The 26,658-nt window shown below is 35.8% G+C and overlaps 1 protein-coding gene and 1 long non-coding RNA gene across 3 annotated transcripts; one reads left to right on the forward strand and one right to left on the reverse strand.

The window, feature by feature from the left end:
• Window positions 1-234: 234 nt before the first annotated feature.
• Window positions 235-23,206, reverse strand: LOC102621175 (nuclear-pore anchor). Of its 2 annotated transcripts, none has more exons than XM_052433835.1 (48): window positions 22,901-23,206; window positions 22,650-22,796; window positions 22,443-22,541; window positions 21,324-21,452; window positions 21,064-21,156; window positions 20,903-20,968; window positions 19,678-19,767; window positions 19,410-19,487; window positions 18,768-18,877; window positions 17,503-17,623; window positions 17,329-17,421; window positions 15,155-15,203; window positions 14,728-14,831; window positions 14,563-14,631; window positions 13,891-14,034; window positions 13,701-13,805; window positions 13,449-13,562; window positions 13,264-13,342; window positions 12,572-12,612; window positions 12,402-12,475; window positions 11,144-11,246; window positions 10,908-11,042; window positions 10,732-10,830; window positions 10,590-10,631; window positions 10,439-10,492; window positions 9,631-9,810; window positions 9,433-9,480; window positions 8,535-8,573; window positions 7,809-7,886; window positions 7,650-7,724; window positions 7,372-7,556; window positions 7,190-7,292; window positions 6,684-6,800; window positions 5,911-6,003; window positions 5,533-5,691; window positions 5,407-5,460; window positions 4,768-4,886; window positions 4,480-4,552; window positions 4,207-4,356; window positions 4,060-4,131; window positions 3,369-3,524; window positions 3,232-3,285; window positions 3,037-3,124; window positions 2,835-2,908; window positions 2,608-2,736; window positions 2,336-2,440; window positions 1,718-1,895; window positions 235-1,644 (listed from the first exon to the last, which is right to left on the reverse strand). In XM_052433835.1, the coding sequence occupies exons 1-48, from the start codon at window positions 23,204-23,206 to the stop codon at window positions 341-343; spliced, it is 6,177 nt and encodes a 2,058-aa protein (XP_052289795.1). In that variant the 3' UTR covers window positions 235-340. The 2 variants fall into 2 exon arrangements, with proteins under 2 accessions (XP_052289795.1, XP_052289794.1); XM_052433834.1 differs by having other exon boundaries at window positions 19,410-19,490.
• Window positions 23,207-23,464: 258 nt separating this feature from the next.
• On the forward strand, window positions 23,465-24,808 carry LOC102620990 (uncharacterized). The gene is made up of 3 exons (XR_372509.4): window positions 23,465-23,611; window positions 24,199-24,461; window positions 24,545-24,808. It is a non-coding gene; the product is annotated as an uncharacterized LOC102620990 (long non-coding RNA).
• Window positions 24,809-26,658: the final 1,850 nt, after the last annotated feature.

Genomic DNA, 26,658 nt, shown 5'->3' on the forward strand with positions numbered 1-26,658 from the left:
AGGTATTCCCCGTGTGAAATCGCCACCGCATTTAAAAGACCTCACCATTTGAGTTCTAGATCCTTTTCTACGGAAGATGGCACATTGTGAACTGAGATTCACGACTGACTTCCTCTCTTCAATAGTAGTAGTAGACAGAATAAGATACAAGCGAACCATGCCTACGGATCCAGTGACCAAAGCAGAGTCGAATCATTTTTTTTTGGTGTTCTGATGGGGTTTTTTTTTGTGGGGGGGGGGGGGAAGAGGAGGAGGATTACTCAACCTAGACACACTCCACAGGCATTTTGTATTGTAGCCATCAGCAATCAATATGATCACTACATATTCCAACAGCTCATCATTGCTGAGCAGGACTTTGTCCCCGTCCGCTGCGGCCACCACGTACGCCGCGACCACGTCCTGCCGGTCTGCCACGGCCTCTGATCACTGTAGAAGGCATTGCTCCAGCTTGTCTTTGCATAGCCCTCTCCCTTGCTCGCTCCCGTAGGTTTACTATATGTGAGGCATTACTTGCAGGAGGGGATGCCTGTTTTGCCTCAGTCGTCGTTGCACTGGAACTAGGTTGCCTTGAGATGTCAGGTTCTATAGCTGAACTGGTGGAAGCAGTCTCACCAGTAGTCACGGAACCTTCGGGGACCTGATCGGCCTCTTCACCATCATTAGACTTATCAAGACCTTCAGCATTCTCTTCAGTTCCGTCACCTTCATCATTTACAGCCTCCTGGGGTTCCTCTGAAGCTGGAGCTTCATCCTCATTCCCACCTGGTGAGACCACGGGAGTTGAAACAAGCTCAGGCAGAAGTTCTCCAATTTCTGGGCTCCCAACCACATTTGACAGGTCAGCAGCCCCTTCAACCTCTGTCACATCTGGCAACAGCTCTCCCTCTTCCCTCTCACTTTCAGATTCCAATGTCAACTGTTGGTTCTCTTGCTCAGCCTGATCCTTTGATCCATCATCACATGCCATCTCAACTCCAGTTGGCCTATCCAAATTCTCTTCCAATACATCATTCTTATCGTTTTGCAATTCAGCTTCACTTGTGGTATCTACCTGATGTGATTCTTTCATCTCCTCAGCCTTCTCTCCTGTATTGTCAACCTCTTCCTTCTCAGCTTCAACAGCTTCCTCATTTGAACCTTGAGCTAAATCACCAACAGCTTCAACAGATTCTTCAGTTGTTGGTTGAGTATCTTCCAATGGAGATGCAGATTGTCCTCCTGCATCTTCTGAAGAGGAATCCGGTAACTTGGACTTCTTCAGCACTGGTGCTGGGACATCAGAACTGGGCTCCCCTTGAGAGAGTGATTCCTCGCGCAACTCAGTTGTGGTTGAAGCTGGGCGTTTACGTGCCGACAGTTGACTCTGTAGGGCAAGATTTCCTTGAGTTTCTGCATCATGAGATGCTGCAACCTTCCCTGTAATGTTAGATCCTTCTGCCTCTGACGTCTCCATATCACCCTGTGACTCTTCAGGTCTTTTAAGTCGGGGACGAACCAATCGTCGTCCAGGTTTACGAGTTTCAGCATTGGTTTTGGGCAGATTAACTCTCTCTTTTCCATCAGTTGCTTTTACAGGTAAATGAATTGTTCCAGGTCCTGCTGAAGACGCCGTAACCGGTGCCAGAGTAGCAACCGCTGAACCTACAGGGTTGAAAGAATTAAGCGACCACCATTTTTAGAGGTGACAAACTGTTGGGCAAGGAAAAAATTATACCCGTTGTAGCTGCTGCTGCTGCAGCATCTAAGGCCAAAGATGTCTCCGAAGGACCACAAGTTCCAAGTTCGACAATAACTGAACGTGCCACCCTTTCAAAACTTTCAACAGCAGAAAAATAGGATGAAGCATGATCATCCAAATTTGTTCCAGAAAGGAGCTGAACAACCGAGGTACCCTGAGAAAAAGTAACAAAATTGAGCAAGAATGAGATAGATACCACAAAGCATAATAACAACATCAACTTGAGCCATTTTTTTTCAATTCCAATATCTAGAAATGTAATTCATTCCAATATACACAAATCAAGCGCAAAACTTTATAAATAAATAATGGGAACCAGTTGTTGCCAGCTGAAAAGAATATGAATAGATAATATAATTAGAAGTATTTTAAAAATTGAACTCAAGGATTACCCTGATGACTAATGACTGATCAATGATAAAAGGAAATTCACAAAATCCTTCTCAATATAGATCAATGAAGAAAGAAGAATCTTAAAATTCCCAAATGATGGAGGCCCAAAGTGCGGCAGCAATCACACACTATCTTTGTTCATTCAAATTCAACATTTGAAAAGAAATGTGTTATAAATGGAAAGTCATAGATTATTATTACCTCTGGAAGACCAGCTTCAGTATGCTTGAGCTTTTCTAGTTCGTCTGAAAGGCGTTTCACAGCCTGCTTATGCTGCTCAAGTTCGCTTGAAATCCTTGTTTTCCACTAATAATGGGAGAAAAGGGGCATTAAAGTTGGAATTAAAGAACAGAATCAACTTTTCACTAAAAATCGGCTGACTGTTTTCAGTTTTCAGTTTTCACTAGAGTGCAAATTTTAAAATGCCCACACAAGAAATTCAAGGATTGCATGATGATGAACAGATGGATAACCTGATCCGCAAGCTTAGCAGAATCCAACATTACTTTCTCCCCTTTCAGGCGCTTTTCTTTCTCCTTCTGATTGTCATCCTTCTCTTTCTTCAACTCCTCTCTTTGTCTCTCAACAGTTCTCTCTAGAATCTGGCAGAGGTGTAGAAGCTTAAAAGAAGCAGAAGAAGAGAAAAAGGAAACAGATACAACAAAATGAAACCCAAAAAGAGAAGTGGTTATTTGTAAACCTGTATTCTAGTATCTTTCTCCTCTTTTTCCTTCATCACTTGCTCACCAGTAACATCACCAGTAGACTTTTTACCTATGAAGGCAATTAATAAACATGAGTTACAAAAATAAACCAAAAGCACACCAGATTTCAAAGTCCAAAAGAAAATAATAAACGAAAATCATGATGATACTAAACCAAAAACAAGAAGAAAAGGCTACCCTGTTTCAAATCATCCAACTGTCTGGCAAGAGATTGATTTTCTTTGATTGATTCCTCCTTTTCCTTCGACAACATTTCACATTTCCTCTGAAGTAACCGATTTCATGTCAATATAAAACATTACACATCAAAAGAAAATTACAGTAACCAAATAGAGGCAATTGATTATGCATAAGAATTAGTCAAATAGTCACCCTCAGTTGAGCTGAAATCCTCTTTTGCTTCTCCATCTCTAACTTCCTAGCAGCCTGCACATAAAACCATATAAGTATTGAGGACAAAGAAACAAACCCATATCTATCTATTCCATATGAAACGCGTGTAGGTGTACCTCCGCCTGAGAAATATCACTAAGCCTCTTCTCCTTCTCACTCAGTTCCAGTCTGCTGTTTGCAAGTTCTTGCTCCAATTGTGAAATAGTATCCAGCTTCGTAGAAAGAAGGTTTCTTGTTTCCTCTATCTCGGCATTCTTGCCGCTTAGTTTTTCCTGGTGAAAGTGAAGACACATTTGAAAAAATAATGAGAAAATAATACCAATATAACGAAGATGGGGAACTACTATAGGCTGCAGAGAGTACAGAGACTAAGAAACCAAGTGAAAATTGATTGTTACATCTAGCCATACTGATGGTTTCCCAAAACGTCCATCCCGAACTTACCAGAGCTATTTAAATGATTAAGGACATGCAACTAATGTTTTACATATTTCCTAGTTTTCTTCCAGCTCCCAGTATATGTGATTAAAAGCATCACATCTGTGGTGATATTTTGGGCGAAAACTAAAAGATAATAGCTGCAAAAGATATTCAGGTCCCTCCAGGACGCGCGGGTTTTTTTTTTTTTTTTTGGGGGGGGGGGGCTTGACAAGAAAAAATAGTTAATAGTAAACAGACAAAATAAAACACGAACGGAGAAAATAATGTCACCAAAAATCAAAATAAATCAGGAAATAGGCCAAAAGCATAATCAAGAACCATCAATTTGCCAAATGCATGAGAAATAACTTAAAAGAATTACTCTACCTCCATCTGCCGAACTTCAACCTTCAGGCGATCATAGTCTTCAACATCAATGTTTCTACACCTCTGAAGTAACTACATGAAGTTCTACATGTTAGACTGCTACCAAAAAGAATGAGTAACATTAAAAGCAGTTCAAACATCCAGTACCTCAGAGACCCTCTTTTCCAGGTTTTCCTTCTCCATCCTCTGCTTTTCCATTTCTTTCTTACAAGCTTCAATCTCAATTTGTCTCTCTCTCAACAGATTCTCTAGATTGTCACAATCAGACTTGGTCTTTTGAGCTACCTCACGCAATTTCTATGATCATATCAAGATAACTTATTAAATTTAAGAATAACATCAAACTACTATGAATATACAAAACAGTATAACAGAAATGAAAACTAATCTCTAAATGCAGAGGTCCACCCCGAGGCATACCTGGCATTCCTCAAAATTATACTTATTTTCCTCTCTGAGCTGCACATTGCTTTCGCGAAGCAAATTTAGTTCCCTAACCTGCAAAATTTTAACAATAATCTGAGGTTATGAGAGAACAAAAATTTAAGAAGGAAAGTTACAAGTTTAACAGAATATGCAATAGAGCAACCCGAAATGAATCCAGACCATAAAATGTTGCAGCTATTGAAATAGGAAGAACGGGCAGAGAAAAATGATTTTCAGCAGTCCATGTTTCCATAATGCGAATATTTCAAGAAAAAATAAAACCTAACCTGGAGCTTTAAGGATTTGATCTCTTCCTCTGTCAATAGCATAGCTCTTGAATTTGCACGCTCAGTAGTAAGTGACGCTTGAGCATTCTCTGCTGCCTTAAGAGCACTCTCAAGCTACATAGAAGTCAAATCAAGTTAGGATGACAGAGGTTAATGAAATTATGCTTTAGATCATTCAATTGGGACCTGATTTCTGGACAGAACTGGGACATTAACAATATTAAACTACAACATTACCAGTGAATGTGGACGGACTAACATCTTAACAAATCATCCTAGAATACAGTCTATAAACTCTTCCTAAGCACACCCATCACAAGCGTCATTTCACATCACCAAGAACAACAAAGAGAGAATCCATGATCCGTAGTAGGTTGGATAAAGGTAATAAAGAAATGACAAGTTTACTATGAGTTGATGTACAATACAAAATCAATCCCTTCCACAAACGATGAACACTTTAGCAATGTTTATGGCCACATAAAAGCAGTTTTTAAATTTGAAACAAAATTTAATTTAAAATAAGCTTCTTATTTTGACTTGCCAAAAGAAAACTTGAGAAATCAAGACTGCGGAGAATCAATTCAATAATAATGAATGACTGTATAATAAAATAAAATATTAAATAACATACTTGTTTTTGCAAGCGTAGCTTTTCTGTCGTTAACAAAGCTACCTCCGTCTCAGCCTGAGGAAGTTTTCAAAAACATTAAGAAAGTCCATGACATAAGAGCAATCATCATAGGTGAAATCTACTTACTATTGATTTTCGATTTCGAAGAAAACTAATCACACTCTGCAAACTAGCATCACCAATTGGATTAGAATCAGTGCTTTGAGAAGAAATCCTGACAGAGCTACCATCCTTTTCAGTCAATTGAATGTGCAAAGCCTCAAGTCGACTGTGTAGTATTTTGTTCTGCAAAATTCCATCCAGATGCGAAACATCAATAAATAACTCCAAAATTCTAAAAATTGAATATGCGAGATTGTGTGAAGTTTGGAGTGAGATTTAGAATTGGATCTCTCATATTCATCAGTTACTTAATGTAAAACTCCAGATCTTGATCGATCCAGTCAAAGAATTGAGACTGGTCATGTGAGAACATAACAGGGCAACTAGAAGGCTTGCATTGACCTGTTCGTTAACTTCATCGTATTTCTCTTCAGCTTCATTCTTCAATTTCTCCAGAACTGATTTCTCTAACTCCCACTTACTCTTTAGTTCGCTCTGTAGCAAAATTATGCCAGGAAGTCAATCAGCTAATGGAATAAAACTCAAAAACTGCCAGCATGACTATATATAAGCTAGCGACTAAAAAGAAAGTTGGGAACAAAATCATAAAAAACCAAAAGCAGCAGCAGATATCCATCACAATAACATGTTCCCTCGTAAAATTATCTAATGCCAAACAAAACACTAGCATATGTGTCATCAACTATCAATAAAATCAAGACAAAAGAAATGAAACACTAATATGTTTTGATAATCCTTCAAGTCCAAGAAGTTCTCTTTCACGAGCTCTAGCAAAATAGTAGCAAGAAAAGCAACTTAAATTTCACCCAGCTCACTTCTCCTAGGATATCATTTAGTTCCTTTCAAATCATACTATAAAACAATTAAGAGAATTCTATGCATAATATTGAAAACAGACTGGACCTGCAAATTGTAGCAGGGTAAGCATTTTTGTATCTCACAACATCAAGTGATCTAGGCATGGCATGTCTAAAGCTTCTGCGATCTAAAGTCAAGAGAAAAAGACATTGAGAGTACCAGTAAAACTGGCTTGTCATACCACAGCAAAACTAAAAGGTAAAAACCACAAATCAGAATTTCCTTTTTTTCCCCCCCCCCCCCCCCCCCCCCCCCCAAAACAACAATGAAACTAAAATAGCGTGTACAATATTTACATTTTCAGCTTTCAATGCATCTGCCAGTTTACGCAATTCGGATGCTTGCTCTTGCAACGAAGCCAAGGCTTGTGATGTTTTGGTCAGCTCCTGAATTGTCTCAGACTGCAAAATAACCTGTGCATACAGAAATCATAGAAGATTACCATCAAACTGGATCAAGTCTAAAGTATAAAATCTGCAAGCCCACAGTTTATGACATTTTTTTCCCTCATTCTACAAAATACAAAAACCAGCTATCCCTAATCTTTTTAAAACAAATATTATAGATAAGAAACAGCACTTTCTACCCAGAGGAATATTATAACGAAGGACATGAACATGTTTTCCAATGCACTGCTAGCCAAGCAAGCTTATTCAGAAAATTTGAAGCATTTGTTAAACTGAATTTCCAGAGCAGTGACCTTAGAAAATTTTAAATTGATCTCAATACTGTAGCCTAGGCTCTATGCATGCATGCATCATTTTCAGCAACTTGTGTGCATCTTCAAATAGCTAAAAGTAACCTGTCTTTCATAATTGGCTTGAGCAGCTTGCCGTCGCTCATGCTCTTTTTCCAGGTCTTCTTTCAAAGCAGAAACTTGAACTTCCAAGTTCACAATTTGAGAACTACAATCAAAGCGAGTATATGAGGAATGAATGCAAGGGAAAATCAAAATCACCACAACGTAATATGAAACAGTCTTACATTTTAATTGATCTTTCTTCCTTCAAGCTAGTAATTTCTTCTCGAGCAGATGCAAGGGCATCTTCCCTTACTCCAGCTGCAGATGCAATTTCCTCAGACTTCAAAATATTCTCCCTTTCGAGCTCAGAAACCCTCTTTCTAAGTGAATGAAGTTCGTCTTCTAAGGATTTCTTCACCCCTTCCACCTAACAGATATTTTCAGGAAAAAAAAACTTAATAACAGATTAATTGAAAAGTCTTTGAAACACATTTTTAAGAGCCCATAATGCCAAAATTACCCGAGTCCTAAAGTTTTCATGAACAGTTTCCATCTCCTTCAATGCAGCTTCATTCACCTGTGCTATGCTCTTATACTGCAAAATAGAGTGAAATGTTATTTGAATTATTCTACTGCATAAGAATGGTAAGAATACTTAAATGCTGCTATATACACGCACCTGAAGCATGTGTTCCCTGTTAGCCTGTGCTTCTTCCTTTAATTTTTCCAGCTCTTCTTTTCCCACTTGCAATTGAACCTAAAGCATATTTAAGTGAAACAATAGCAATGCATCATATCAAAAAGTCTGGGACAGTTAGATTAATATATTATACAGCCAAATATAATTAAATTGAGATTTCATATTTTCAAAATCAAGCTCAATTGATAGGGCATAGAGAATGGTGAAATTCACATTTTGCAATTTCAAAATCACTCCACCAAGCATAACTTAAGCTTATGCTTAAAGAGACAAACCTCCATAATAGGGCACAGAGGCATTAGCCTAAGAGTAACACTTTAGCGGATTATAATGTTCGTATTCTAAGGCACACATCTAGAACACCCTTCCGGATATAGCAATCAAGATGAACTTAAATCCCCACCTTATACAAGCCAACCAGAAAGTGAATTTTTCCACTCCAGCAACCACCCACCCCCCACCCGGGAAAAAAAGAAAAAAAGGACTACACTTAGAACTTGGTATGGTGAAACAGTCATTTTAAAATTAGTTACAGTATAACTGTGAGGGTTTGCAATACACAATAAAGGCATTAACCTAAGGAGAGATGCAGTTAATCATAAGTTGTTATCTCTAATACGAACACACTGGACACTAGATGATGCGTATGCAAACAGTATCAGCAGCATCATTCACAGAAGATCCCAGAGGTAAATGAATACTGACCTCATCACTTGGTCTGCTACCATCATCCACCTCATCACCCTGCATTAATTGAATTAAGAACCCAATAAAAGCAATTACTACATATTAGACTCACTCCATTTATAGGAGTAAAACAAGTAGAATAATATCAAACCAAAGACTCTGCTCATCTATAATTTACACAATATAGAAAATTACAGTATTTAACTAGCCACATTTTACACAATAAAATTCAGCCATAGACTAGAGTTGCTGTTACTATTTTTATAGTGAAACTGATCCGAGGTTTAGTGTCAGGCTTTGCCGAAACTAGAAAATCATATTAGCCAATCAATGTCATAGACAGATCACACAAGACGAAGTATCTCATACTAATGAAATTAGTAAACATTGTACAAGAAATCATAGACTACATAGGAATGTTGGATCTGAATGATTCCTTCAAATTGACGTCACCATCAGACTACCTTTAACTGAAAAATAAAAATATCAACTACAAGGAGCCTAAAGTCATCATGATTTTTAGCCTTAACAGGCAGATTATTAGTAAGATACGAACATCAGCACCATTTCTGCACCATGAATAGGCAAACTAGAAAATGACTATGAGCTCAACAATAGTTTTATCTCAAATGAATATATATGTTTGGCATGATACCACGCATACATCAAGAAAGAATATGTATTGCAATAGTCAGTTTAATTAAGCTAGCACAAACACTTATCACCCAAAAAGAAAAAGGGAAAAAAACACAACAACTAGTATAAACCACAAAATACTAGAAGGAGCAAACTTGGCGAAATAGACACTCAGAAACAAGGCACATCGAAAAGCAGACCCTGTTAAGCAAAGATGGCGAGTGCGAGTAACTTCACTTGCATTCTAAAAATAAAAAAGAAAAATTCAACAAAGCTATACCTTTGTGTCCAAAGGTCTAATCCTTTTCTCCATATCAGAAAGTTTGGTCTGATAAAGCAAAACAGCCATCAAATAAGTAAGCTATGCGTCATAAAGATAAAAGAAAGCATGAAACTGATTAACAACATTTCTTTATTTCAGTTCTAGGAAGAGAAGGGACTAGTCCATAATGCATTAGCCTTTTCAACAGATAATAACCTCCGCAACAGCAGCTCTAGTCTCTGCTGACGCAACTGCACGCAAGGCAGTAGCCAATTCTTTTCCCATTTCTTCAACCTGCTTAACAGCATTTTTTAAAGTTTGTTCCCGGTCAGATGTGAGCAATCGAACATTATCCCGCTCTTCTTGCAGCTCTTTCTTAGCCTCAGCCCATTCCCTCTGCATAAATTTTATTGGTGCAACATCAAAAAAATTAGATATTGCCCCTTTGTGCACACAAAAAAGTTTAAATAATGTCTTAGTAACATGAAATAAGTATTAGCATTTCTTAGAACAAAACTGAAAAAGACAAGGAAACCAAAGGTTTGAAGCAACAATAGACAGGAAATGACTCCATACACTCCTTCTACAAAGGGTTCACCAATCAACAGAACCAATGGTTAACATTTTCAATATAATTACAATGGAAATGATCAACTTTAGTATTGAACTCTCCATGGATTATCATGTTCAGACTAAACAAAACAAGCATAAATCAGATTCCAACATCATAAAACCAAAAAGTCTGAACACATGCTCATTCTAGTGGCTACATTCTCCAAATATGGGTTCTGATTTCATAACCCAACCCTGATCCAAGCCATACGCGCAAGGAAGACTATGAGTGGACATACTATTATAAAAGGAAATAAAAAGAACCAATGATAATAAAGCTTAACTAGCAAATACTACAAACCACACAATCAATTGGCAACAACTTGAATAACTATCATTTTACAGTCTAAATAAAAACATTTTCAATCAACTCATCATGCCAGAAAATATTGGAGATTTGATGAAAACACACCTCAACTTGTTTTATATACTCTTCTTGTTTTCTCCTTTCGGCAGCTCTTGCTTCCTGCAGTTCCAGTGATAAGCACGATACAACTCAATGACTCGGGAAGATCCCATGATTTGAAAAAAATGCACACATATTCACAGGTGAGATTAGCTACCTCGCGAACTTCTTCGGCATTCTGGATAGTGTCCAAACTAGCCTGCACGAAGTAAAATTAGAACCATTTTTTTTTCTAAGTCCAAATGTAGAACATTCACAGCATTTGCAAGATAGAAATCTGTGGTATTGAATCTCCCAACCTGCAACCGATAAACTCTCTGTGACAAACTACGGACTTCATCATAAGCTCTCTGTTCAGCGTTTGACAACATCTCTTTTTCATGCTTTAAAACAGATACCTATAGAAGCACAAGAAATGCGGTGAATATCAACTACAAGGATCAACATCATTAACTACATCCAGTATAACTTCCACCTCCATAGCTAGCTTCCGGGAGAGCTCCTGAGCTGCATTCAAAGATTCTGATGTTTCACGCAGCTTTCGCTGGTAGTCAACAACCAGTTGGGAAAACTCCACGTTTCTTGCCAAAACACCATTGACTTCGACTTTCTGCCATGCGTCACATGCAAATAAAGAGGAAATTTTGTAAAAAGCCCACTTATTCCAAGATACACACATATCCATACATATACCACATTAAGTTGTTTCACCTGGTGTTCTGCTTCTCTCATTACACTGTCAAGCTTTTCTCTTGCAAATTCCGCTTCCAGAGCCAACTTATCACGCTCTGATCGCAGTGCTATAATCTCACTCCTAATTACATAAGATGAAATAAGCTATAATAACGTGATGAAATGAGGTAAAAACAATCTCAATATTATGCCAGAAACAATAATAACAATTTGTATCATAAAAAATATGTTTTTATGATGATGACCACAACAATGATAAAAATTCAAATGCTGCAACCAGCAACTCAAAAAATATTTGGAAGAAAATATATGCCAAATGCTTGTTTAATGTACTCAAGTACAACCACTCCCTAGGTTAAAGAGAAAAAAATTAAAAGAAGATTTGACAAGAAAGCATGCTTAAAAGTTGAGGATTTCTAAGAGAACATTGACCCAAGAAAAGGCATAATTTTGCATACATTTAAAAATACATTTATGTACCAAACTATTATTAAATGCAATGACTATTTATAAAGAATACAAAAGGTCTATTTCTATACCAGCTTTGGGCTCAAAGTTAAGGTAACCAATAGTGAATGGTTTAAAAAAATTTAAACTGCATAACATGCTCATCATGAGCAAAGCCTTCACCTTGAACGAAAATTTCAGTTGAAAAATACACGGCATTCATAAGTGAAGAAAATACAAGGAATTAATTAATTTACGAAGAAATTTAACATTAGGCTGAAGCATAGCATGAGTATTAACTAGCTGGACCTTTGCTACATTGAAGATTGTTGCAACACAGCATCACGATATAGTATCTATTGAGATGTTGCATTATATTACAGTTGTATTGAGGGAATACAAATATTTTTCATTTGATAGGAAACAAGAAATGGTATTGAAATTAAAACAATAAAATACAAAAAAATTCAAAAGGGGTGTGCCAGCAATTGCTAAAAAGAAGTTACAGCTAGCAAAAGTGATATGCAGACTCAGCAAAGCTCATAGAACTTGCTCCATAAAAGCCAGTAGCCATGAAAAAAGTAATAACGACTAGTTTGAATTGTCAACCACCACATTGGAGCCTGGCCCATATTAAAGAAGGCAGGCCAAAAAATCGGTAGTAGAATAAAAGGAAAAACGTAGTGTATTCAGCAGTTTAAGCTTAAGCTCAGTGTTTTTGGATGTGATACTAAAACTAAGTAAAACACTGCATAGAAGGCTCTCTAAGCCAATAAAATTCTGAATTCCCCCATAAGTTCAGAAAGTAGAGCTTAATAGATAACTTTACCTAGCCTTTCCCAAATCATCTTCAAGACAGCAGACACGCTCAGCCATCTTTTCTTGGGCCCTTTTAGTTGCTTCCTGTATTGAGTAAATCAGGTAACCAATACCGAGAAACAAAATAAATAAATAAACATGCCCAACCTCCCAGAAAGAAGTATTGAACCAAAATCATACCTGGGAACCTTCGAGAAGAAGCAAGAGATCCTTTCTTCCATCTATGCAGCAACCACAGAACAAATTATACCAACAAATAAAAAGCACACTATTTAAGTTCACAGAAAACTAGTCGAAGCAAAGAACAAAAAACAAATGATTTGATCATCACGTTTCTTATCCTACCAAGAAAATAGACATCACAATTAATGAATAAAACAAAAAATGAAAATCAACAAAATTTATCCTATTGAAGAAACAAGTGAGGAAAGCTGAACTTTAACCCTGGTATCTTCTATACATAATATTTTTAAACAATATCCATAAAAGAACCCATAATATCTTCCATACATTATGTATCCTCTGTACATAAAATCTTCTATACATAATATTTTTAGACTCTATCTATCATAAAACTCATTTAGCCCCATAAAAGTCTCAATTCTCAAAACAATGCACATTGGTTCTACATTACATCTTTGCATCTTGAGGGAACTTTAAGAACCAAAACTTAGTTATTGCATATTTGCATAGGAAAGGGCAAACAGACATATCTTTCCATGGCAGCAGCATCATACCCAATTTGCTAAATACATACGATCTTCAACCAAACAAGCTCCCTCTTTTATCCTTCCCCCCACTTAGCATTTTGACAAGGCCATTAAACATTGGATAGAATAATGCCAATAAATTAAGCTGGGCAGAAATAGAACCTGGAGCTGCCTCTATATACTGCGTATGAGATGAATGCAATTTATGTTCCTCTTCATATAGCCTTTTATACATAGCAACCTAGACAGATGGACAAGAAATGAATAAATAAACATCAAAATTTGGAAATTTTTACATCATTCATAGCCAGAGTAAAAAGAAGCAATATATGCCTGAAAAAGATTACCGAGGTGTGAAGTGATTCGATCATGCGACCTTGCTCTTCAGCCCTGTCTAACACAGCGGCAACTTTAGAGGCAGCTTCATCTGTATGTTTTTTAAGCTCCAATTCCAACTTATCCTGCAATTGCAAAGAAGAAGACAAACGTTGTAAAAAATGGGCTTCATAACTTGCAAAACTAGTACGAGATATCAGCTTTAACAAGTTGGTCAATTAAACAAGCAAAGAATATATACAGCTGAGAAGTTTTTGTGTTACCTTGAACTCCATCTCTCTGCTCTCAATCTGGTCAGAAAGATTGCGTACGAGGCTCCTAAGTTGGACATTCTGCTCCACTAATCCATTTATGTCCTTGAAAGTCAACTGCCAACATTTTTTCACCAAAACATACATTCAAAGTCTATCACTAAATTTTAAAAAGAAAGAAGCTAAGAAAATGAGACCATACAAGGTGTTCTGAAATTATTTTTTCTGCATCAGACTCTGGAGCCAACTCGACATCAGCAATAGCTACAGCATCATCATCAAACTCAATCCTGGACAATCCACAACGAAGCTGGATATCACGACATTCTTTGAGAAGAACCGTCACCTACACAATATCACCCCAAATCTCATCTCAGAAAGGACCAACATCCTACATAATTTCACACACTATAATATGCCTGTGGTGAAATATATTCTTGAAGTCATCATGTTATTCTTCAATCAGTGAAAAACATTCTCACAAGCACAAAACAAGACTAAATCTTTTTCTTTAAAAAGAGAATACAATAATTTAATGGCATTAATAATGGATTCTTTAATAACTCTAATTCTAATTATACTAACAACATTCATCAGCAGTAGCAATGCAAGAAGATAACTAGAAATTACAAAAACAGTGACTGTAGAAAGCAACGAATTCTTCTGCGTCCAAAATTCATCAAATCCTTCCATCTTATTGTTCATGTGCAAGTCCCCCCCCCCCTCTTTTTATCATAATTTGTTGCTTTGTGTAAGTTACACCAATACAAATGATTGAATATCAAATTCACAGTCAAGAAACCAGTTTTGACAGCAAAAATAAACTATATAAACAATTATTTAGTCATCCAACATTTGGATACCCTTCACAAACCTGTTTCTGAAGATCACTAATCTCCTTTTGAGCCAGGTAGTAATCACGCTCACGCATCCTCAAATCAGCCTGAAAGATAAGTAAAAGATATCAAGTTATCAACCCACTAGCTAGACGTGAAAACACAATAAAAACCAAAGTACTAACAAAAAGATTTCAGAAAACCTTTAATTCCTGAATGGTTTTCTCTAAACTTGACTTTTCCGAGATGAAGTTCTGCAATTTTTGGTTGATCGCAGAATAAACGTCAACCATCCTCTCATATTCCGCTGCGGACATTATTTCAATCAGAATACCAAAATATAACCCCAATAAAAGCAAGCTCAAACTGAATGATTCCAAGAAACAACTGTTTGATATCATTCCTTAGATGATGATGTAGTCCTTTGTGTTTTTTATTTATTTATTTATTTTTCTTTGTTCTTACATTGATTGCTGGTTCAAGTTTCTTCACGTATTAATATTTGTAAAATTCATAATGTTATCTCATTACAGCTTTACGATGGAAAGAAGGCTCACAAGGGCAAATACAAATTTTGAACTCATTTTGATTTTTTGACACCCAGTTTCTTAATATGAATCAAAATATTACCTCTTTCATCCAAAATGATTCCCGCTTTCTCTTCTAGTTCATAGAGGACCTGCAATCACATAACCTCCAAATTAGGATTTCTATCTCAGAGAAAGTTGAATAAGGTAACATATGGAACATTTTCCATATTTCAAACTAAACTGCTTTAAATTTTAGCATTAAAACACCTTATACATATATATATATACACATAAATGTATATATATGAATAAAGAAACTAGTATTAAGAAGAATAATAATTACAGAACGCGAGTAGGGTCCGCAAAGAAAGAACCTCACTAAAGATCACTAAAGACCTATAAAATTGAGAGCTAATCAGATGACAATACAAGCATAGGATCTAAAAGACCATGAAAGCTTTAAGCAAAAACATAACAAAACACACAATTAAGCCAACACCCCTCCCAGTGTAGATCAATGAAGAAAGAAGAATCTCAAAACTTCTTAGTAACCAAGGCCCAAAGAGAAGCTCATAATCGCACTCTTTCGCACAAAAGGATTATATCTTCCTTGGAATCTTCAAAAATCCTATTTCTTTCAATCCAAATCACCCAGAAAGTGGATATAACTGAACATTTCCACAGCACTCTAGCTTTTTCACCCATCCCAAAAGCATGAATAAACTCCGAAAGCATAGACATACTAGAAGCTGGCATCACCGAAGGGATTTTAGCTGCCTGAAACAATCTATTCCACAGCTAGACAGCATTGTGACAATGCAAAAACAAATGATCCGCACTTTCACCATTTCCCTTGCACATGAAACACCGAGAAGGAGAACACACATTAGGATTACGCCTTTGAATAATGGCGCCATATTAAGTTTACCAAGAGCCAATGACCAAGCAAAAATTTGGACTGAACTTGGGACTTTAGCTTTCCAAATCATATGGATAGGCTGAAAGTTCAAAAGAACTTGATCATCAATCGACTTAACGAAAAAGAATTTGCAAGAAAAGTCCCTTGAAGGACTTAGCTTCCAAATTCTTTTAAAATTGAAATTCCATTTCCAATCTAACGGGGAATAAGCAATCATACTCTTGATAGAGACACTACATAAGTAAAAGAGTATATAAAGACGAGAGAATGTAGAACATATGGACAAATCCCCAATCCAAACATCCTCCCAAAAATGAATTCTTTCACAGTTGCCCAAAACCAACTTCACATGAGGGAGAAAAAAAGAGTAGCCTTGTGAATAGATTTCTAAGTACTTCAGTGCGAGCCAACAGAAACTGTATTTGTGCCCCAATTGTTAGGATGAATGTCATATTTATTCTTTTGACAGCATGCCATAAAGAGTTTCTTTTCAAGGGAACCCTCCATAACCAATTACCCAATAAAGCATAGTTTCTTTTAACCAAATTCCCAATACCGAGGCCACCTTTCTCCTTAGATCTAGACACCACTTCCCAATTAACAAGGTGAATGCCTCTCTTATCTCCAAATCCTTCCCATCCCTCAGAGTTTTTCAATTCTAAAAGCAACTTCTATACGAATTTTGAGAAGAGCTAACAAATAGGAAGACGGGGTAAAACAGACTGAACAAAAGTGAGTTTTCCCCCTCGCACAGAAAAGTACTTTTCCAACCATCGAGCCTTTTTCTAACCTTTTCCCCTATAGGAACCCAGTTACCATCTAAAGGTAAACCCAAGTACTTCAAAGGCCACTCAACCACTTAACACCAAACTCTGTTTGCTAGAGAGATTAATTTGCTTTCTTCTGAATTGATTCCAGCTATTAAGCTTTTTGCTGCACTAACTTTTTAAATCCAAGAATGATACTAAACTTTAAAACAACAAGAAAAAACAAGATAGTCGTTTCTTTTGGAAAGATCCAGATGCTACTAAAGACATGCACAATTGAACAAGGTATGTCAAAATATTACAGGGTTGGCAAACTAAAATATGCGAGTCTTTGATATTTCATATCAACAAAAAATGTTACTCCATACTCTCCCTAAATGACTGAGTACATACATCAATAAAATATGGCAACAGAAAAGTAACTACTTCCTACCAGTAGATGATACTAACTATATCTCAACTTCCTGCGTACAATAGCCCAAATACCAAACTGCCAAAACAATATCTCTACTTTATGAATATCTCAAAGAATCCAGGCATCAACATTCTTGATGATATAAAAATTTAGCAGAAGGTAAAAGAGCATACTCGTTGCAATACTGCTTCAGATTCTTTTCTTCCCAGTTGCTCATGTCGAAGAGCATCAACAGCCTCTTGGTACTTTGCATAAATTTTAGCTAGCTAAAAGACCAAAGTACAACTTTAAATCTGAATGGATAAGATATGGAAAAGGAAAAGTATTTAAATTACCATTTAACTTACACTCCATCCGTCACGCAGAAGTGAAGCGGCTAATGCTGTTCCTGAGACACCCGCTGGAATCTTGGGCACAAGCAAGCGATTATCTTCAGAAATGTTATTGGTATCAAATGATTCCATCCATCTGCTCCATAATAACCGAATGTATTATTAGAAACTAATTTGCAGCTCACAAATGATAAAAGCTTCCAACCCAACCACCACACCTAGCAACTTTACAAACAAGAAACAGGCATGATTGTTCCAATCCAAAAAATCAGATTTGCTACATACTGCATACACAAACAAGGAAGAAATGATTTTCATTTTAAAATTTGCTGATGCACAGAAAGTACTGATTGAGAGACTGCATTTCGTGGTGTACTACAGAAAGCACTGATTAAGAGTACTGCATTACATGGTGTACTGCCTACAACCTTCCACTTTAAATTACCCATTGAAATAGATAAAGCAAATCAAACAATTTGATATATTAGCTAGTCTCTTTCCAAGGAGTTCAGGACCAAACAGAAACCTAGATCCACACTAACCCCCTCAATATATGCAATCTATAAAATTGTTAAACTTCCAACCGTACATGATTAAGTACTAAAGAAAGTTGATAATTCCTATCATTCCAGCAGGGAAATGCACAATTCTTATCAAAATAAAAGGGAAGAAAGGGGCCACACAAATACATACAGTATCAAATTTTACATATTTATCTAAAATACTCAAAGTGCAAATTTATGAGAAGCCTTATAAAGCAGATGAATAAACTTAGACTGAGGAAACCAATCAATTAAACTGAAATCTGACATAAAGAAGGTAGAATTTTAGTCATCCAACATGATTTGTATATGATGCGCGTATGAGGTTTGGTCCACATAATTTCAGCTAGCATTACCCAAAAAAAAAAATTTAAGGTTAACCTTACCTTTTTACAGAGCACATTTTACACATTTAAATATGGTACTCAACATGTTTTGGTAAGCTTGAGAAAATACGTGTGCATACAAATCAGTGGATATAACATTATCAAGATAAAAACTAAGCATGATAAACAACATGAAATCATGCACACCACATTGCTGGACAAATAGCACCCAAAATTTACTACTCAACATGTTTTCGTAAGCTTGAGAAAGTACGTGTGCATACAAAATCAGTGGATATAACATTATCAAGATAAAAACTAAGGATGACAAACAACATGAAATCATGCACACCACATTGCTGGACAAATAGCACCCAAAATTTACTACAACTACATAAAATTATGGACATACGTTTCCGTTGAGAAACTGCTGAGTGGCAGAAGGTTCAGCTCATTTGTTTTCCGACTACTTTCAATTTCAGCTTCACACTTTTCAAGTTTCTCCTTCAAATCCATCGCCTCCTATAATAAAAAATACAAATATATCATAAAAATGTTAAAGATCATCAATTAAAGACCTTTACTAGGACCAATGTTGAAATGAAAGGGGCTTGTAAGTGAACAATATCTTTAATGTATGCCTTTATATGTGAATGATATTTTTTAAAAAAAATACTTTAAGATCAGGGATGGCAAAGAAAACAATAGAATAGCAATGATAGATACCAAATCTCACATGATCGTGGAGAAGAGAATTTGAGAAGCTATAGAACCATTTGTTCTAAAATAACAAACACTAATTGCGTAGGACCACAATGACCACAGGAAATTCTAAGAAGTGTAACCTTTCAAACTATAAATTAAGATACTGTATTTTGAAATTGCACATCAGCCACAATAAAATTCATAATTTATAATCGAGAATTTTTAAAAAATTTGGGCAAGTACATTAAAAGGGAAGCAACAATGAAAAAAAGATTGCAAGAAATTGCATAACTCACAACCAAACACCTAAAAAAAAAAACAAAAACAAAAAGTGGAAGACTATGTATACCTTTTCCAGTTGCTCTCTTGCAGAAACTTCCTTTTCAAGTTTCTCTTTGCAATCGTTTTGAACTTGAGCCAACTGGGTCTGCTTAACAATAGCAAAATAACAATAATTATAATCACAACAAGGACAATAATAATTTTTTTGGGATAAGAAACTGTATATAATATTAATGATGAAGACAGGAGCGGAAAACACTAATAATAGCAAGGTTTTTGGGGGGGGAATACACAAAAATTCATTCATTAAAAAGCACCAAAGAAATAAAACTCACTTCCAGAGCTTTAATCACACCCTCGAGCTCTCCGGCCTTTCTGGACCATTCCTCAGAACTTTCTTTATATAATTCAACAAGTTTATTTACCTGAAAATTTGCAGAAAGAATAAATATATACAAATATAAAATTGAGAAGAATATGTACAAGTCAGTAACATACAAGGTAAAATTACGTAAACTGGGGCCCCCCCCCCCCCCCCAAAAAAAAAATTCTAATGTCATGAGCGTGAGGACACCATGATCTTATCGTTTTACTATATTAGGTTTTTCTTACCCTTTAAATTTTTAATAACAAGAAATAAAGAAAAAAAATTATACTTTGTTTATTACTAAAATTATGCTTTAGCCTCTGCAGTATCCTCCAGAACTTAGGACTTGGTTCCTCTATTTCCATCCAAGCAGCAAAGACTTTGCACAAAGGTCAAAGTACGCCAGCATCTAATAGAGCTCTAAATGACATCCAACCTATAGTGAACAGTTTGGTGGACGCATATAAAGTATTTTTGGAAGACAAATTATTCGACTTCAATTACATATATACCTCTATTATATGTTTCCATTCATTTTCATTAATTAGAAAAACTAATTTGATAGCAAGTTGTTTATAATTACTTGGACAGTTTAGTCTTTCCATATCTTTGTCAAAATTTTGTAACACAACTTTTGTCAAAGTTTGTTAATAAATATCCATATGTATGCATATACATACATATGTACACACACACACACACACACACACACACATGCATGCATATTTGGTTTTGAAAACAAGTTGACATAAGCCAAGAGAAGCCATTTATCTGTTGTAAATTTAATAGTTTGTCTTCCATAGATCTTCCAAAAACTAAATAGTTTGATCCATCCTAACCACAGAACAGTAGGGGCTTACCATAAATACATCAAAGAAACCAAGAAGAAACATACGTTGTTCATCATGGTTGTAACACTATTTGGTAAAGAATGTTCTAAGAAGAAAACGATCATAAACATAGAAAAAGACATTTTTTTACTAATTAATGAACAATATGTAGTGGAATATAAACTGGCATTAGTCTAGAAGCCGATGAACCCTGTCTACCCCATAACATGTTCTGAGTTTCAAATCAACAACAAATCCTTAACACCAAAGCTAAACAAGATGTGTTTTCTGTACAGAATCTAGACACACACACACACACACACACACAGAGAAATTACCGAAGCAAATATTTTATAAACTCACTGTTGAAAGCTCCGTGGAAAATCTCTCCTCATTGGCTGCAGCTGCATCTTTGGAGGAGCAAAATTCCTACCCAAGCAACAAAAGCAATATCATTAAGGCAGCTGATACAAAAGAATTGAAACATAAAGCAAACTGTAAAAGCCAAAAACAAGAAATGATACCTCTTGTAGAGATGAAAGCTTTATTTCTAGCTCCCTCACCCTTTCTTTATTCCAATTTAAAGAACTTGAGCATTCACTGAACTGCCTCTCAACCTACAAGAGAACAAAAATTGATGGAGATCACCAAATGGTGCCATTTGCAATAGGCTGATAAAAGTTTCTCATTTTCAATACATTTTTTATTTTATCAAGAGAACAGATTAAAGTTTTCACTAAGGAAAAACGTTGAAAAAGAAATAGTACGTCCTTAGCGCACTTACATCTGAAAGCTTGGCAGACATATCCGCCTCAAGATCAGCATGTGTTCTACGCAACTCAACAAGACTGTTGACCTTGGAAGTCAGCTCCTCATTAAGCCATGCATTATGCCTCTCAATAAGCTCCTTCCCCTAATCATCCAAGAATGAGATGTCAAATGAAGATTCACTCCAGAACAACCAAGTTAAAAATTTGAAATGTATCAGAACAAGAATAAAGCATCAAAAGAACTGAAATCTTAAAAACACAGCTAGTTAGTCCAACGGCATTCAAGTCAGAGAGTGCAATGGACAAATGGCAAAGAATCAGTGAAAATGTAAACTTGACTCAAATAATAACCTTGGAAATCTATCAGCAGGCAAAAAATTTCAAGTGATTTATACACAACTCTTGAAACTGCTACAGCATAATCACAGAAGGCATTAAACATAGCAAGACATCCAAAACATATTTCCACTCCGAATCATTACCTCCCCTCATCCCACTTTTCTATCTGACAATCATAACAAAGCATTTATAGTCTACCTATATTACACTTGAACTAAAAAGCTCTTCCACAAATTAATATCCTAAGCAAACAACAAAAACCCAAAAACATCCAGTACAGCAGACGCTTTCAAGCTCCTTGAGGACACTTGCTCTTGCTTACACTGTCTCAGACTCTAATTTCTCATAAATGTACAAAAATAAAAATATGCATTTTGATTCTACAAATAATATTGCAGAGGACCTGAAAAGAATTTTTTATCCCATTTACTTAACTTATTTCAATCATCTTGAAAAGAAAAAAGCTTATATGACAGGTTATAATCTTATTTGACAGATCATAAGCACCGATCAAAGCGGTAACCAAACACTAATAATGCAAGCATTCAAAGCTGAGAGGTGTTTTTTCCCCCTTTTTTTCCCTCTCAGAAATTATCACATAAATACAAGAATTATGTATTCTTTTAAATAAGTACATTTCATAAATGAATTGTGGTATACACAACCAAAACATTAATTTCGTTGACCAACATAGCTACTGCACCCTCAGAATCTAAAGAACCTAAATGAGCTTGCTTAGCCAATAATAATAAAGACTAACACAACAAATATAATGAAAGTTTGTACAAAATCACCTGCGTAAGACGAGTGCACGTAGCCTGAGCACGAGCTAACTCAGCCTCAGTTTCAGCGAGACGTGCTTCCCGTTGTGCAGCATTGTCAGTCAAGTTGATCTTCACAAAACAATACGATAGAAAAGAAAACATCATAAATTCATATGGTGTAGAGGAAACACTCTTTTAGTGAGCAGAAAATATAATCAGTTAAAACATAAAACATACAATCTTATCCAGATAAGCCTTGATAGTAGCACCCTTCTCACTATGTTGCAAATCCTTCTGCTCAACCAACTCCATCAACTGCCTCCTTGACTTATGGAGCTCCGCCACCTCCATGGTTAACCTCTCTATCTCACCGTCCTTACCAATCTACACACATACATAATCAAATAAATTATTCCAGAAATGAAAATAATGCTTCATCAGGGAACCAAACCAAAACCCTAGTGGTTATCATGAGCAATAAGAAATACCAATTGTAAGTGGAGCTGGTGCTTCTGCGACTGAACTTCGGCGAGTTCGTTAACGCGGTCGTCGAGAGACTTCTGAAGTTGTGCATTCTGGGACTCAACTTTGGAGAACTCTTCCTGTAAGGAAATGAACTTCTGTTCGAGCAAAGAACAAGTTTGCTCTGCGGTGATAGCGGCGGCATCGGCACGTGCTTTGACAGTCTCAAAGTCGGTCTGGAGGTATCGTATGTAGGCGTCGGCCTTGGCCGCGACAGCTGCGGCGTCGTTTGAGAGACGCGACATCTCCTCGTCGGAAACGAATAAAGGCATTTTGCGTTCAATTCAATGAAACGATCGGGCGTATGCTTCCGCGTATCGTACCTAGGGAAAGAGGGTAAAAATGAAAAAGAAGAGGGAATTTAATGAAGATGATGATTCATGGTTTGGCGTAAAAATGATTAATGCAGGGATTTGTCCCCGCTATACCCTAAAGGTTAGGTATTTATCCAACTACACCCCCATAATTCAAAATTTCTTTCATATACATTTTTCAATGTGGAATTATAAAATTACCTCAATTTAATTCTTCAAATTTCAAAATCTGCTTTCACGAGCTACTATACACAACGCCTGTCCTGTTGCTGCAAGTTCATGCTCCTGCTGCTGCAAGTTCATCCACCACATTAAAGGCTACAAAATCACCGAATTAAAGGCTGGAAATTCACCGAACTAAAGGTCATTAACCACATTTATACTTATTTTTTACTTTATAAAGAGAATTTATGGTGCATAATTGTTAGGGTTATATGCATTAGGGTTTTAAAAAACAAATTACCCACGTGATTTTGGTCATTATCTTGCTTATTTACTGATAATCTTTCTTGTTGGTAATGTAATGAAGCTTCTTTAACTTGTGAATTTGAAATTGAAGAGAGTGAATTCATAGCTCTTTAATAATGGTTGTGGGAGTTCCTAATTAAATATTATCCTTATGAATTTTCGGTTATGGCTACACTAGTTTATGCATTAGATCTTTATATAATTTTACTTATTGTTTGTAGTTGAACTTCATCCATGGGAATTATATATCAATTTTCTTCAGCTGCGTATGCATTCATTATGCTACAATCTGGGTTTTCTCTATTATTTGTTGTAGAACCTTTATTTTGCAATTCTAATTTATTAACAATTTGCTATTTGTTCATCATAAAACTATTGATAGTACACTATTAATAAATCAACTGCAAGTAGATAAAAACAGTTACCGCATTTCGTAGATATATTTGCCGTTACTTGTTAAGAATATTGTCTGTATTTCGTAGGTGTATTTGCCAATATTCATGAATGATCATTGGGTTCTCGGTGTGGTCGATATACTTGGGGGCAAGATTTATATTTATGACTCCATGATAGACTTAACAAAGGATTCAGTTTTTGTGAGACAATTGCTGCCTGTTGCAGACATGATACCTCTAGTACTTCAGAAGATAGCATATCACGAAACACATCCAGACTGTAGTGAGGTTATTTCGAAAATTCCTTGGCCCATCGTGCGAGTGCGTGACATCCTGCAACAAAAATCAGGGTATGTACTATATATATAATGTGTTTTGAACATAATAATAAGAATGATGATTTTTAACAATTGATTTATATGAATTTTTTTAGTGGTGACTGTGGAGCATTTTTATTGCGGTACTTGGAGGTCCTAGCCCATGGACTTGATGTCAATTCATACTGCCAACAAAATCATGTTACACAATTTCGACAAGCCTTGGTTGTAAAATTATTTGGGCATAGGTCATGGCAAAAAACTTTGTAGTGTCATTTTTTGGATTATGAGATGTAATAGTTGTAATGAGGATGTTGTTGATATTTGATGTCATTAAAGACAATTGACAGCATTAATATATTTTATTTCTTTGTTATTTATATTAATGATAGATAAGATAGTTTGCACAATATATACACAGGGAATACACTGTAAGATAATACATGACTGCAGTCGGGTATTTGCACAGATACACGACTACGGTCGGGTATTTGGAAATAAACATAATACGCTCTGTGACAAAATACTCGACTGCAGTCGGGTATTTTCACAGATACACGACTGTGGTCAGGTATTTAGAAATAAACATAATAAGCTGTGACAAAATACTCGACTGCAGTCGAGTATTTACACAGATACACGACTGCAGTCGGGTATTTGGAAATAAACATAATAAGCTCTGTGACAAAATACTCGACTGCAGTTGGGTATTTGCACAAATACACGACTGTAGTCGGGTATTTACAAATAAAAATAACAAGCTCTCTGTGACAAAATACTCGACTGCAGTCCAGTATTTGCACAGATACACGACTGTGGTCGAGTATTTAGAAATAAATATGACAAGTTCTCTGTGATAATCGAGTATTTGCACAGATACACGACTGTAGTCGAGTATTTAGAAATAAACATGACCAGTTTTGTAACAGCCAAAATACACGATTGTACTCGGGTATGTGCACAGAATAAAAATTATTTTCAATCATTCATTATATTGATGACACAATCAATATAGATTTTAAACATATCAAACTTCAAATAAATGAAACTAACTATAGTTCGATTGCCTATCAAATAACACAAATCCAATAGTTATTGAAATCGTAAATAAGTCGTAATATAATAGAAGTTATTTAACATTCATCATAAATTTTTGGCATATTCAACCCAAACACTCGGTCCATATTTTATAAGTCTCGGGTCGCCTCCCTTCAATACTTGTTCTTAGAAAGTCACACAAACATGTTTATTCATCTGCGAAACAAAAAGGTAAAAATTTATCACTAAATATGAAAGATATTAAAAAAATTAAAACAACAAAAAATAACAAGTATATAAGGTTCATAGTAGTCGTGTAACTTATTAACAATTATAGTATGTAAGTTTATACGTACACGTTAGTAGTCGTGTAACTTATTAACACACACGACTATAGTCTAGTAATAGTAAAAGGATATATATAGTGAAAAATATATATTTTTTGAACCAATAGAATAATAAGGTGTCATAATAATTGAATTTTTTTGCACATTTTCACGACTACAGTCGTGTAAATACATACATACACGACTGCTGTCGTGTATGTCGGGTGCAGAAAAAAATTTGACAACAACTTCAGATTTTAACGAATGTAGTTATAAAATTCATCAAATAACAGTCATATGATGCAAATGTAATGAAAATATGAGTTGCTTTAGTGTTTATTACAAACCAAACAAAACCCTAAAAATAATATAATGTCAACAAATTGAATAGATAGCGCAAAATAAAATAAAAAAAAGTTTCAAATACCTTATTCATGGGATGAATAATACACCCAGCTGCAAACAAACTCAGTGCATTAGCTGTTTGTGAGTGATTTTGAGTGTGGTGTGAGTTTTTGTATAGATGATAAATACGTGAGAAGCAAAGAGTGTTGTGAGTTGTGTGTGTGTTTTATATTTTTCTTTAGGGATATTTTAGATAATGTACCACATAAAAATGCATACTTAGATAATTTTCAAATATGAGGTATATTTAACTAAATACACTACTTTTAAGGCATATTTAATTAAAAACCTCTGATTAATGCATAGGACTGAGAGCCAGGCCGAGTGAGAGAGGCGGTGAGGTGATGCTGGAGTTCTAAGAAATGTGAAAAGTTTGTTTGAGAATGTTTGGGCCGAAATTGCTTTCGGTTTCATAAACTTGGGTCGGGGCTTGAATCTCTATAGTGCTGTTGAAAAGCACA

This window comes from Citrus sinensis, chromosome 9 (assembly GCF_022201045.2).
Source record: "Citrus sinensis cultivar Valencia sweet orange chromosome 9, DVS_A1.0, whole genome shotgun sequence".
Classification (NCBI taxonomy): Eukaryota; Viridiplantae; Streptophyta; class Magnoliopsida; order Sapindales; family Rutaceae; genus Citrus; species Citrus sinensis.